Genomic DNA, 14045 nt, shown 5'->3' with positions numbered 1-14045 from the left:
CTGCTGCTCCTCCTTTGAAAAAGCAAGACATTTTTTATCCCATTGCATCCAAATTTAAATAAAAGATTCCTTGTGAGCACTGCTAAACCCCCAGCAGCTCGCTCTTGCCCAGCGCCCCTTCAGTGGCAGCAGGCGAGGGGGGGCGCAGGGAGCGCGTCCCCTGCTGCCCCTTCGCTGCTGGGCGTTTCTTCTTCTCCCTGGGCGCGAAGCAGCCCCCCTGCGCTGGCCCTTCCCTGCGTTCTTGCTCCAGTGCAGCTGGTACTTTAAGAAAGAGTCACAGAAAACCTCAGAGAAGGCACCTGAGGATCACACAGGAGGAACGCTGCTGGTGCGCGCTGCGAAACGAACCGCATGAAGGTATCCATGGTGGAAAAAGGAACTACCTCAGCTCCTCCTTCTTTTCTCCTGTCTTCTTTTGAACCCAGAAGCGAGGAAACGCTGCAGGGGCTGGAGCGCAGTTACCTCCTCGTGGCTGTGCAGAGCAGACGTTTAACGTTCCCGCGGGAGCCGGAGCTCTTCACGCTGGGGCCGGAGCCCTGCTGCGGAACGCAGAGGTGGGAGCAGCAGCCGCCAGAGCGCAGCGTCCCAACGCCGTCCTGCCGCCATCAACAGCCGTGTCAGCCTGGCACATCCCGTGAAACGTCACAGAGTCCCATGAAACATCAGAGTAGTACAATCAAAAAAGTGCTCTATGTAGTTAAACCACACTATTTGCATATTTACCATCACCAGCAGCTTGACAAGAGGCCTGTCTGTTACCTGTCACAGCTGCTGAGAAACCAGTTCTGATTTCCATCACTGCTTTGATTGGAAGTGAGAAGCCGTTTATGTTACAGGGTCCATTTTTTTAAAAAAATTACTATTCCTTCAGCTGCACCGTGCTGCGGGTACCGCGGGTGTTACACGGGCACCAGCCTTCCCAGCGCGGGGCCCTGCCTGCAGGCTGTCACAGCCTGGAAAGCCCCGGCTCGCTCGGAACCCTCATGGAACCATCGTGGTCCAAGCGGAGCGAGATCCGACGGTGTGGAGGGGAGCAGGAGAAGGCGGGCGGCAGGAAAGGCCTCTCAGTCTCTCGTTCCACAAACTTATTTTCCAGATTAGGCACAATGAATAAGGATTTTAGAGGTAGTTACACATTTCAGTCTTAATTTACATCGATTTTAATTAGAATTACATGCATAATTATCTCTGAGGATCCCCTCGGCCGTCCTTGCCCTTGCCGTGGATGAATAGAGCTTGAACAGCTTTTTGGGCACGCGCTGGTTTTCCTGAGGCCACCGAGCAGAAACGGTTTGTCCGTGTGCAGGGATTCCGGGGAGCTGGAGGTAAGAAACAGAGAGCTGTTTTGTCGACACTCGGGGCTGGGAGCCGGTGTTTCACCACGGCGGTGGCAGCGAGGGGGACATGGGGGACGCCGGCGCTGCCCCCGGGCATCGCAGCATCGAGCTCTGCCAGTGCTCGGAGCCAGCGCCGCTGTCCTCACCCCCAGCTTCAGGAGCATCCTTCAGAAACCCTCGTATTCAGCCCCCTCTCCCCCACCTTTACACGACAGGCCCGAGGTGACAAACACCCATTTCAGAAAAAACAAGGTGAGAAACAGCAAAAAGGAAATCCCAGACGGGCAACTTCTGTATCCGAGGTTTGTGTTTATGGCAGCAGCTTCTTCGGCTGCCCTGATCCAAGCCGGACGGCTGTACACGTAATAATTATTCTTAACATGATTGAAAGCAGCAAAGCTTATTGAAAAAGCAGCCCAAAACCAACTAGTCGTCACAGTGCCATTAAACTAGCAAAATACTTGACGTCATTATCCAGTTATGGGTCCGGGAGTTCTTACAGAGCTGTATCAGGTTTCTACGGTCAAACGTTGCCCTTTTGCCTCCGCGTTTTCACACGGATTTCTGCAACCGCTGCCCCATACACGTTTCACAGCTGCCAATTTTTTAAAGCAGCTTTAAAGCGCACAGGCTTCCGGAAAGCCACGGACCCAGCGCACAATCACTCCAGAAGAAAGAGAAATACTAAAGAAATGGTCCACAACTGCCTTGACATGCTAGCCATTGACAAAATCTGCGCTGGAGGCTTTAAGCCATTTGGTCCTCACTTAACACCGGGGGAAATGGAAAATTCAGGCAATTTTGCAACCACTCATTTTCTTTAAAAAAAAAAAAAAAAAAAGAAAAAAGAAAAAAGAAAAAAAAAAAAAATGGTCCTGGCACAAATAAGTAGGATTTTAAGCACAGCAGCACGCTTCCAGTCCAGGGAGCTTTATTTCTTTAGAGAGACAAGAGCAGGTACAGCTCATTAGAACTCTCTCGTTTGCTGCGCTGCCAGCCCCGGCCGAGGGCGCTGCTCCCCCACCCCGGGGGCTGGGCAGGGTCCCCTCCATCGGGGTCACCCTCCCTGGGCAGACGCGGCCCAAAGGACAGCTGGGAGGGCACCAGGCGCGGGCACGGGGGGGGACACGGTGCCGGGGCCGCGCACAGCGACGCTCCTCGGGCACCACCATCAGCAGGAGCCGGCTGCTGGGAAGGCGCCGGGGCAGGACACAGGGACTGAGCGCTCCCGGGCCGGAGCACGGGGCTTCGGGACTCGTTCACCAGAGCTTTAAGAGGCCGAGAAGCTCCATCAGCCCCAGCGCCGAGGGCAGCCCCTGAGCTGGGCTGCGTCCGATGTGCTGAGCCGGAGCCACCTGCGGCTGCCCGGGTTGATGTCACCGCAGCTGGTGACGACCGTGGCCACCTGGGCCAGGAAAGGGGAAGGGGGGACGGCACAGGTCACCAAGACGGAGGTGGGGAAGGTGAATGGTCCCCCAGCCCTGGCTGGAGGGGGCGGCCGGCCCGGCTCAGAGCCGAGCTGGTCCCGCTGTTTCAGGGCTTTGAGGCTCAGCAGGCCCAGGCCAGCAGCGCACTGCGGGCTCGTGGGCTTTCGCGCGAGAAATGCTGTCAGGGAGAGCTATTAAAGCCATCGCCACATACTGAAAGGAACCAGGAGAGAACCGTCACGGACCCAGGCGTCCCGGGCTGTCACCGAAGGCTCTCGCGCAGCAGAGGCCTGTTCTTGCTCCAGAGCAGCAACCGGCTCATCGCAGCCTTGAAGCCCTTCCTCTGCCTGGGCTCAAAGCCCCGCGTCGCAGCGTCCCCCGCTGCACCCGCGGGAGGTAACGCTCAGCAGCGCCCAGCGGAGCCAGAGGCCAAGCTGACGGCCCTGGGGCACGGGGGATTCTGATCGTTTTCTAACTCTTGATTATTCGTTCTCCAAGTCTAAACTTTGAGAGCCCAGGGGAGCTCCACCACGCAAGAGCCACCTCCTCCCGCCGCGCCCCCACCACAGGGACCTTCAGCCCCATCCCTGGTGGAAGCTCAGCCAGACACAGACGTTCGTCTGCTCAAACGTGCCCGGGAAATTCATCCTCACGGCTTAACGTAGCTTCTTCCCACCGGCTGGTGAGCACCACCAGAGTTTGGATGAAGTGTGGTGTAAGGCAGAAAAAGACCTTTACGACAGAAGTGCATTAGATGGGGCACCCAGCGATGGCTGCAGCCACCTGCGCGTCCACATCCCGCCCAGCACCGAGGGAGAGCCGCACGCGTTTGCTCTGCAGGTCGCCATCGCTCGGGGCAGAGAAGAGCCAGGCTGGCCCCTCTCACCCAACCCCACGAGCACGGGGCCCTTTCTGCCAATTCAAATGGACACGACGAACCGCACAAAAACCCCAGCTTTTATCTCCAGCTGAGGAACATCCAGAGCGACGCCCGGCCCCCCCGTCCCTCCGGTGCGAACCTGACACAGGGGGAATCACGGGCATAGGAAAATCCTGCTCCCCTCCCTTCCGCTGCTCCAGGCCAGGGCAGGCGCACGCGACAGCCCTCGCACGCTGCCAGGGAGCCTGGAGGGTGACCTCGTCCCTAGCGATGGCCTTCGGGCAGGCTGCGAAACAAGGACCTTTGGTGAAAAGCCTTCCCCGGGAAATCAGAAGTACAAATGAAGCGTCTCAACTCTTCGGAAGCACAATTTATTTCACCAGGCTGTCAAATGTGTTCCGGCTGTCCCTCATAGAGCTACAAAACCGTTACGGTTGGAGGAGACCTTTAAGATCATCGAGTCCAACCACTGACCCATCACTGCCGAGCCCACCACTACCCCACGTCCCTCAGCCCCACGTCCGCCCGGCTGTTAAATCCCTCCAGGGATGGCGACTCCACCACTGCCCTGGGCAGCCTCTTCCAACGCTTGACAACCCTTTCCACGAAGAAAGTTTTCCCAATATCTGTCCTAAACCTCCCCTGGCACAACTGGAGGCCGTTTCCCCTTGTCCCATGGCCTGTTCCTTGGGAGAAGAGCCCGACCCCCCCAGCGATACCCCCCTTTCAGGCAGCTGTGGGGAGCCCTGCGCAGCACCCACCACCGCAGGTCGGTGTCTGGAGCAGCACGGCCACCAGCGCAGGGACAGGAGCCGATCCTCAGACACCGATCCCAGGTCCTGCTTCTCGGACACCGCTGTGTGTCAGCGCCGACCCCCAGCAGAGCCCCCGGGCTGTAGTGATACACCCCCCCAGCTCTCACTTCACCTCACCGGCCTGTTTTTTCTAGAGCCGCTTGTCATTTCCATGAGGAGTCCCGATTCTCTCAGTGTAAAGCGACAATGCAATTCGCTTTCATCCGAAATCCCATTCCTGCAATTTCCAAACCCATCCCCGAGAGCAGCAGCGGCCCTTCGAGGGTGGTTCACCTTCTCCCAGCACCGGTGAGGAGTTACCACCCACGCTGACCTTCTGCTCACTGAAGAACAACTACGCGGACAACTTAAACCCCAGGCACGGGTCTGTGAAGAGAGGGTTACGCAGAAAACTCTCGGGTTTAGAGTCTCGGATCCGCAGAGTTCACCTCAGCCCCGGCCACCTGGGCGTTGGGGACCCACCCTACCAAAACCGCCAGTGTTTGAAACAAGTCTCAAAAATCTTACCTCTTCATTTCCAGCACAGACAACGTGCTGCTCTTCCACTCGTTTCCTCAAACCCCACCGAGGCCCGAGGTCGCCTCCGTCGGGACCATCTCCGCCCAGCGCGTCTCCGCTCCCCGCGTTTCTCACCACCTGCCGCAAGGCGCCTCTCGGGATTTTTCGCCCGTTAAAGCCAAGTGCCGTCTCTCCAACGCAAGACCCCGACCGCCCCGACACTCCGCACCGCCGGCGCCAGCCCTTCCCTGCCAGGCTCTGCCACCCAGCACGGGAGGCAGGGGTGGTTTGAGGCAAATATCTGAAAGAATAATAATTTTACCAAATTGCCCATAAAATCTGGTTTTAGATAAAATGAAATGATGAAAGTTTCATGAATCATCAAAAACTATTTAATTGAAAGTGGTACAAGCAGATCATGTTTTATATAATAGAAGATTTCATCATATCCTTTTTCTTTGTACTCATATTCCACTTACATTTGCTGAAAAAATAGATCAAAAATAGACAGCACTACTATATTCACTGACTAGGAACAGAGAGCTTTCGAGTCAGAGGTACGACCGTTCAAAAACTAACCATTTAAAATGGAAATACAAACAATCTTCGGGTTGGCTCATCCGGCCAATTATCTCACAAATGGAAGAAAAAGTTTTCAAAATACACAGAGCAAGTCCAGGTAAACATTTAAAATTTATTAAACTTTTTGGTCAAAATAATCGAACAAGTATGTACAATCCCATCGTATCAGCTCTATTAGGTATTTTAGGAACAAGGTCAAATCTAATGCTTTAGTGACCCAGAAGTTCCGCATTTCAAGATTTTCAAATAGTGTCACAACCAATATACAGTATAAGATTTTTTTTTAATTTAAACTTTATTTGTAGAACCTCGGAGTTAGTTGTACTTACTAGCTTACTGTGAACAAGAGTGGCACTCTACGGACATGAATCGGGAGGGTAACGGAGACATTTTGCTCTTGCATATGCAGGTCGGATTCGGGAATCATACACACCTTCCGTGGAGAGGACGGAGTGTAAACCACGCTTTGGGTTTCCTCTGGGAAAACTGAGGGATCTCGTTTTTCAGCAGGAATTCCTAGTTTGCAGGCACATTTCATAGAGTGCAGTCTCTAGCTACTCGGTGCTACTAAACGTGCTGCAACCGCTTCAGGAACACTTTCTCACCCAGGCCGGGCTGGGGTGAGAGAAGGTTGATGCGTTTTAGGCCTCTTTGAAGAAGGAAAAAAAAAACAAAAAGCAAAACAAACCAACCAAAAGTACCTAAGGCTTAAAAAAAAAAAAAAAAACCAAAAAAACCAAAAAAACAAAAAACCAAAAAAAGGTATCAAGAACAGAGTTACAACCACCGCAGTTTAGGCCAGCTCGTGGCCTCAGTGTTTTCCGACATCTCGGTGCTAGAGCCAGACGGCGGTCCAGCGAACGGAGCCGCGCTGCTGCTTGACATAACCCGGGCAGCTCTGGGGCTTCTGCTGGCTTGAACCACAATGAGAAATACAATATATTATGCCAAGTATTTAAAATAAACTATATCTTCATGCCAAATGCTAAAAAGGTTAAAAACCATAATGCACGTAAGGTATGTCTCTATCTAACGTCGAGAGGCATCAGACAAACTGAATTTTTATCTTCAAAGAAGAGAGTTTGTTAAACGTTTTGTTTTCCCGTCTGGGCAAGGTGGTCACTTCCTATTAAGGCTGTGGATGTCGTTACGCTAACCTTCTCAGTCGCCTACTTGGGACACAGAGCAGTTTACAAGAAAACCAGTGCAACTTAAACTAAATGACAATTTCATGGAAAGTCTAAATTTAGAATTTGAAATACTACATAAAAATGCTTGTATTAGTCTGCCAAAAAAATCAGTGTTCGGGGCAAACATTTTAAAATCTGCCCATCAGAATTATCTCGCACAATCTCAGTACATGCAATAAAAAAATAAAAAGACTGAATACATACCTTCAGATTTAAAAACACTTTTTATAGCTTGTTATTTTATTAAGTGGTTTACACCAGAAGGTGTGGTTATAGATACAGTTGGTGAGTAAATATTCATGGAAACCTGTCTACGAACCCAACTCAAGACCTACCTAAGTGCTCAAAGGTAAAAACACCTAAGCCTAGATACAGGCCAGAGGAGGAATGTTTACAGGCATTAAGCACAATATATGGTTTGAAAGGCCCAAATATTACAGCAGAGAAAGAGCGCGAGAGATAGAAATTACATTTTTATGACAATTTTTCTTCTCGGGTGTTAAATTTTTTGGTCTATAAACTGGAAAGGAAGGCTCAGACTTAAATAAATACATTTGTTTTGAGTATTGGCCTTATTGAGCACTGTCCATCAGTTCTGCCTCTCGAGGGCCTCTCCCAGAAAATTGTGACGGACACTCCCGACCCCCACCGAAGGCAGAACCACACCACGAACTCAACACCCAGGCCAGATCCTCTCCTTTATCTAAAGGGAAGTAAGTGCATCAATGTTCTTCACTGGTAGGACAACAAGGCCTTCTCTTTTACAGATAAACAACTGAGCTTAACTATGCAAGACGACGACTCTGTCCTCAAGTAAGTCATCTTTAGTTAATTTTGTCCTGGAATATATACAAATTATTGGTGGCAGCTACAGCAATGATGTTCTCCATGGGATGCCATGCTGTATGAAGAATCTTCTTGTTGAAGTCCAGACTGTCAACGCTTATTTCATCCTTCTTTCTTTTACCACCTGTACACACTTTACGCGGCTTTAAGATGGCACGAGGTTTGCTGCTCTCCCTGGACGCTTCTAGAGTGATATCCCGTCGCGTGTTTCGGTCAAACATTCTAAAGAAATTGTTGTAAGATCCAGTCATGATGGCACTGTTTAAAAGCAGAAGAAAGGCAAATCTTACTAGGTTTCCAGAAATAGCATCCAGCCCCCATCTTCTCTCCCTCACACACAAGGTGACCGTCAGACCAAGGTCACGGCCAGTATGTGGCACTACGCTCTTTTCCTCTCTGATGTATACCTTCGCTCAATTCCATTTTTGGACTTTACCACTGCTTCCATTCCACCGCATTCTCTCCCAGGTCTTCCCCTGGTCCCCCGCCTCTCCTGCCAGCAGCACTCAGCAGCGCTCTTACGCTTTATTCATCTTAATGTGAGCAAACGGGGGGTTTCGCATTGCTACTCTATCCCTTTATATCCCACAGCAGCAAAAGTCACCGTGGAAGCAAAGCCCCTGTAAAGCACCTAATTTCAGTGGGCTATCAGAAACGAAAGTGCCTTCCTTGGCACTGTGCACGTGTTGACCATGAGCACGCCAATGGATTAATTACAAAAAATTGTCTTGAATCAGCAAAAGAAACCCCTTATGTCAACGTCTGATATGGCCCTGCAGAAACAATTCAGAGTTTCTGTACAGTATCAAATTTGCTTTTGAACACGGCAGAAAAAAATTTGCACCTGAAAATGCTGTCATATATCTAACTTCCAATGACCAGCTTGTTTGTAGCTCTGAAAAACACACGCTTGAACTTGAGGCCAAGTTCATTGTTTTCTGTATTGAACACTTCTCTCTACCAGATGAAACTGGAAAAGCAGTTTCCCAGAAGTTTCACGGATTAAAATCACAACCACCTCACCCTTCTCATCTTATTTGCCGACACACATTGTCCTCAAGGCATTAAAAATTACTGACTAGGAGGAGAATGAGATACTATTACCACAACCTATGCCACTCAGCTTGTACGAGCAAATGCTCCGAGTGAAGTATTTTTTTCTTTTTCAAAGAGAGGTGAGCATCACCACTTCCACGACAACTTATGTTCTTATGTTAAAATGAGGTGACTTTGCTTTCACTGTTTTTTTTTTTTTTTTTCCCCTCCAAGAAAGATTGTCTGGAGTTACTTGAAAGAAACGTAGAAATAAGGGTCAGCTTCTTTGCATTTTAGCTTAGTGAAAAACGTACACCGCTTCTTTATGCGTTTTATGTTAGATGTTGTAAATACTGCTAGTGGTGGGTTTTTTTTTTTGTAAACTGACCGATACAGTATATTTCTCCCCTCGATAACTAAAAGCCACTTGCAACCTGGTATTTAGAGTAACCAGTTTGTTTTAATACTGTTTACTTAAGAAACGAGTCCCTGCATGTGCTGCTACGTGCCACGCAATCTCAGCTATGGCTGCAACACCAAGGTAGGCAGGTTTTCTTCGCTGACTCCTGTGCACAGCTTACCAGGCGTGACTTCCCTGATCACCGACCCCATCTAAACTATGTGGTGGATCTTTTGTTCTGCAATATTTGACAGATACTGGCCAAAGCTTGTTTCACAGGCTGATCCTGTTACCATCAAATCAGAACTGATACAGACCTATTAAAAAAGTAAGAATCCCCAAGGCAATCCAGATATGATCCAGATCCGCCACAGTCTTATTTGTGGGTTCTGAAAGCATTTTATCAGGTAGCCAATATAGGTAGTAATCAGCGGCTTTGCTAGCCCGTTGTAATACTTCCACAACTTGCAGGCAAGACATGTATTTCCACTGCTAGCAAGAAATACAAGTTATTATCTAACAGAGTTTTATCTTCTTTAGCCTACAGAAAGTATGTGAAGAAGAGTCAATTTGCAAGACACCGAATGCATGCTCTTGTATACACTGTAAGGATGAAACTAAATCACATTTTCATGGCTTGGAATGGCCAGTCTTGACTATATAAAACTTCAACAATAGTTTATATTAGAAGCAAATTGACACACAAAAGTTTATTCCGCTTCTGCAACTGGAGGGTGGAGGATTGAAGAATTAAGTCTTTTCGCAAAAAAACCCACGAAACACAATAAACAAAAAACCAACAAGAAACCGCCAAAAACCACCCAGTTGACTGAAATGTAACGAATTGCATTCTTAAAGTTAAGTACTGCTTAGCTGAAACAAAACGGACCCCCCAACTTACCTATCCGAACCATTCCAGCAGCATTCAAACTTGTCAAAGATGCAGTCGTTTTCGTAAAGGGAACAAAGCTTGCTTCGAAGATACTCATGCACCTTTTTGGAACATTTAAATTGGTATTAGATATAAGGAAAAAGAAAAGGGAAAAGAAGGGATATTTAAGAAAACTTGACCACCATACTTGATATGTCTCTACAGGCCTGTTTTCCATATTGAGATCCCACACTTTAACAGAAAGGTAGTCTCTTGTCATCATGTATCGACCACTGTGACTGAATTTTACATCAGATATCGATGAGATTATTTCTGAAAAAAATGATCTGCTGCTAGGATCTTCAGGTTCTTCAAAAACTGTAGACAGAAGACACGATTACAAATTAAACCGATACCAAGTTTTACAGCTTCAAACATTTTTCCATACTTGGAAAATTTTAAATCAATATGCTAGTTTCTTTTTAAAGAAAGTTGCTGTTAAATGCTTTTAAAAAAATAAGCTCTTTTTAAACAACGTTATGCTCTTAGTCATCAGATTGCTAGATGCTTATCTCCAACATTCGCGACTGGAGCACAGCACCAGCAAACTACAATTCACAGGTCTTACAGATGAATGAGAGAGGAAAAAAGATAAAACCCAGCACATGGATTATACCTGATCTACAAATCATGGTCAACAGCAGCAGACGAAAACACCAGCATCCCAAACACAGTATCTTAATGCATGACCCATGCATTTTGAGACTACTGTACAATGTACTTTTCTCTAGATCTGAACAAGAGTTGTACGACACAACCTACCGAAATGAAGTATTAGTATCTACACTTGAAACGCAATTGGTATGCTTTTCGAAAGCAGATAAAGAAATACACTACTTAAATCGAAGAGTTAATCTTGGAGTCAATGTTTTATGACACAAGCTACCCAGAACTATGTATTTCAGTTTTGAATAGATCCTTTTTAACAGGATGTTATTCAGTGACAAGCAGTTAAAAAATTAAAGTGCTTCTAAGTAATTTAATGCAACGCTAAGTCAAGCAAATGAAGTGGCCTAGCGTTCTACATATCCCATTGCACAAATTCCTTCCACCAATAAGAAAACCTTATCTGTGCTATAGAAAGCTTACCTGCAAACATCAGTATGGTAGCTCACCCCACAGGACTAGTAATGCTAACAAACCACAGCTATTACAGTAGTGAACAAGAAACAGAAGGCCGCGTGCAAGGCGTAGGCAGTTATCCTTACGGCTTCAACAGCAAAGCTCTCCTCACCTACATAAGTTTAGGTGGCTCAGCAGACTACAGAGCGTTCACCCTTCACCCTGGAAATTCGCTTCAAACGCAGTGCATATTCTTAAGAATTAATTCTATGCGAGGAGCTGCAAATGGTCACACGGTAAATGGATTCTGGCAGCATCAGCCCAGTTTCTAATGCACAAAGGTGAATAAACTGCCCTGAACTGGCATTTGATAAGCAGATACCTTTGAGAAGCACCAAGACTGAGTCTGGACAGAAGACAGGTCTCACTGGTGCCAAAAGCACTTGTTCCCATCACTTTATGATGCATAAATGGGTAAACAGGAGCAGAGTCAGATCGTCAATTGTCTCATGCTACACTTCTGCTTGTTGATGGCCTAGAACAAGACAATTAAAATGTTCCATTCTACAAAACTACCACCCCTTACCTTGTATGCTCTTTACCAAGAAGCAGAACTTGGTACGTTTATTTATAAGCCTATACACTCTATCTTGCATGAAAACAAAGTAAGAAACCCACTGACCAAAGATGCAGCCTAACTTACATTTTGAATGCCTGTCACAGAGGGCCGAGGAGCGCATGTCACAGAGTCGAATAGTTCCTTTGCTACTACTGTAGACAAAGACGTTACAGTGGTGAGGGTGGAACTCGGCAGCAGTAATCACCTCCGTCAGCTCCTCCATGTTAGCAGGCTTTATATCTACAATATCTGCGAAGGGTTTTGTAAAGGCACATAACATTTCACACTCAAATCACTTCTAGCAGGTAATTATTTAAAAATGTTAAAAATACCACGTAGAAAAACAGGGCAAGATCTTAATTTCCACCATGTGAAATCTACACAAATTAAAGTGACCTGGGTAGATTTGAAAAATAAATCATCTAGGTTTTACAAATTAACTTTAGCAGATGCAGGAGATAGTTTCAGACTCCTCTCGAGCTTCCTTCTTAACACTTCCTATTGAACACTGAATATACTTCATCTATTTACCTAAAGTTTTAGAAAAACTTGCGTATGACCCCAGTATTTCGGCAACTTTTATTTTACTGCATTATTTTACTTTTATTTTCTGCAGATTTGTCATTGTAGGACACACTATTAGTTTTGGATACACATGCTTGCAAAAAAGATTTTTAAATTGTTTCTGCAGTTGATATCATTTGTCATGGAAAAGTTAAAATTTGTTTTCTTTAGGAGAAGTGTCACTTAATCCGTTAAGAGACCTTAAACTTTGGAAAGAAGTATCTACAGTAACGAAGAATCTACTTGTCAAATCTTTCAACTCTTAAGTCAAATGAACTCCACAAATACAGGATGCTCCCGAAATTGCTCATTTTCTCTTTACAAACCAAACTATCTATGATATTTCTACTGGCAGTTTTCCATGGGAAGAATGCTTGCACTCAAGAAAGAATGAGAGCATCTTAAGGCCTGCTTTCACTGTATTAAACCTCCAGATTTTAAAATCCTATCTTCTAATCCCTAGATTCAAACACCTACTCTGATTGGTAACATTAAAGTGATTCTCAAACATACACAACTTAGATGTGCCCCCGTGTTCATAGAGAACAAAAAAAGGATACTAAAACTTCTATCTGTGATTTCTAAATGCCATAGGTTAATTCTTAGGTCATCTGCAGAAAGGTATGTTTCATGATCACTATTTACTGAAATAGAGTTTATGTGATAAGTATGTGCATTTGCAAATATCCTTCTGGGACTTGCTTCTACCATTAGGTCCATGGGTTTCAATATTGGCACCTGAAACATGAAAAAGAACAGTCAGTTTTGGCATAAACCGGATTTCTAATTCAGAAGATATTAGTGAACTGCACACCACAGATTTCTGTTTTCAGTTAGTGACTAAATACTTTTCAAATCCTCTGAGCAAGTAATAAAATAACCTATGAATGTTGACTTGCCATACTACCAACACAAAACCTCAGCCACTGACTTGTGCAGAAGTTACCTGTCAAATACAGCAGCTTCGTACCTCACCCAGCAGGAGAATGGCGTGTTGCTCTAACAATATTCAAAGATTCTGTTCATTTGAAACAAGTGCTTAAAAATGCCCCCCATGTCTTCGAGGGGTGCTTGTGAAATTGCTAAGAGCAGTTTGCAAAGAAAACCCCTGATGTGTTCACTGAACAGTCAGTACGATTTTCGGAATACATGATGCCCTATTTCCCCAACTACCTGATCTAAAGGGTGATAGGGTTTGTCGGGGTGAAGTGGACTAAGCTTCCCTCCAGCTCCTCACTGAGCAGCGAGTGAATAGTTTTAAGGTTGCCCAAGGACGTCCTGCGCTGTTCCAGTACACACAGTTCAACAGAACACTAACCTACACCAGCCAACCAAAAAAAAAATTATGACAGTGTCCAAGATAATCTCTCTTCCTGGAACAAGAAACAAATTAATCCAAGAGCTCTGTAATTGCTTTCACCATGTTTGTATCTCACAGTCTGTTTACATCAAACTGTAATGATTAAAATTAATCCATTACTTCTTATTAGGCAATTTCCCTATCTCACCACATGAGTGTTCCTAGCCTGGCTGTGAAATCAAAAATACGTTAATGTGAATTATCAGGAATGGTACTTAGAAATGCCACGGTCCCTATGCAAAGGGTGCAGCTCTCAAGTGCTGCTTCTTCTCCATGTCTACTTCTTTATAAACAAACGGGGGGATTAGGTTTCTGTAACAAAACATGCAAACAAAGCCCATAAAAGCCCAAGGTCCATGTGCTCCAGATCTCCAAAACCTGATCATTTTAACGTATGGAAGTAACTCTAGGCAAGGGTTTTTTCCCCTTCTGCCAATTGTTGCTCAGACTTGGTTGATTCCACCATCACTGCTTGGAAGACGTAGTGCCTGGCAAGGTC

At 46.4% G+C, this 14045-nt stretch overlaps 1 protein-coding gene across 2 annotated transcripts in view; it reads right to left on the bottom strand.

The window, feature by feature from the left end:
* Positions 1–5631: 5631 nt before the first annotated feature.
* Positions 5632–14045, bottom strand: part of PPP2R2D (protein phosphatase 2 regulatory subunit Bdelta) — a 29633-nt gene continuing 21219 nt past the window's right edge. For both annotated transcript variants that reach the window (XM_074590098.1, XM_074590099.1), the window contains exons 6-10: positions 12747–12924; positions 11707–11871; positions 10090–10259; positions 9912–10003; positions 5632–7833 (exon numbers count right to left, since the gene is read on the bottom strand). In XM_074590098.1, the coding sequence (XP_074446199.1) occupies positions 7554–7833; positions 9912–10003; positions 10090–10259; positions 11707–11871; positions 12747–12924 (885 nt within the window). In that variant the 3' untranslated portion in view covers positions 5632–7553. The remainder of the gene's footprint in view (positions 7834–9911; positions 10004–10089; positions 10260–11706; positions 11872–12746; positions 12925–14045) is intronic.

This window comes from Larus michahellis, chromosome 6 (assembly GCF_964199755.1).
Source record: "Larus michahellis chromosome 6, bLarMic1.1, whole genome shotgun sequence".
Classification (NCBI taxonomy): domain Eukaryota; kingdom Metazoa; phylum Chordata; class Aves; order Charadriiformes; family Laridae; genus Larus; species Larus michahellis.
The sequence above is the reverse complement of the archived record's forward strand: the minus strand, read 5'-3'. Positions and strand labels throughout refer to the sequence as shown.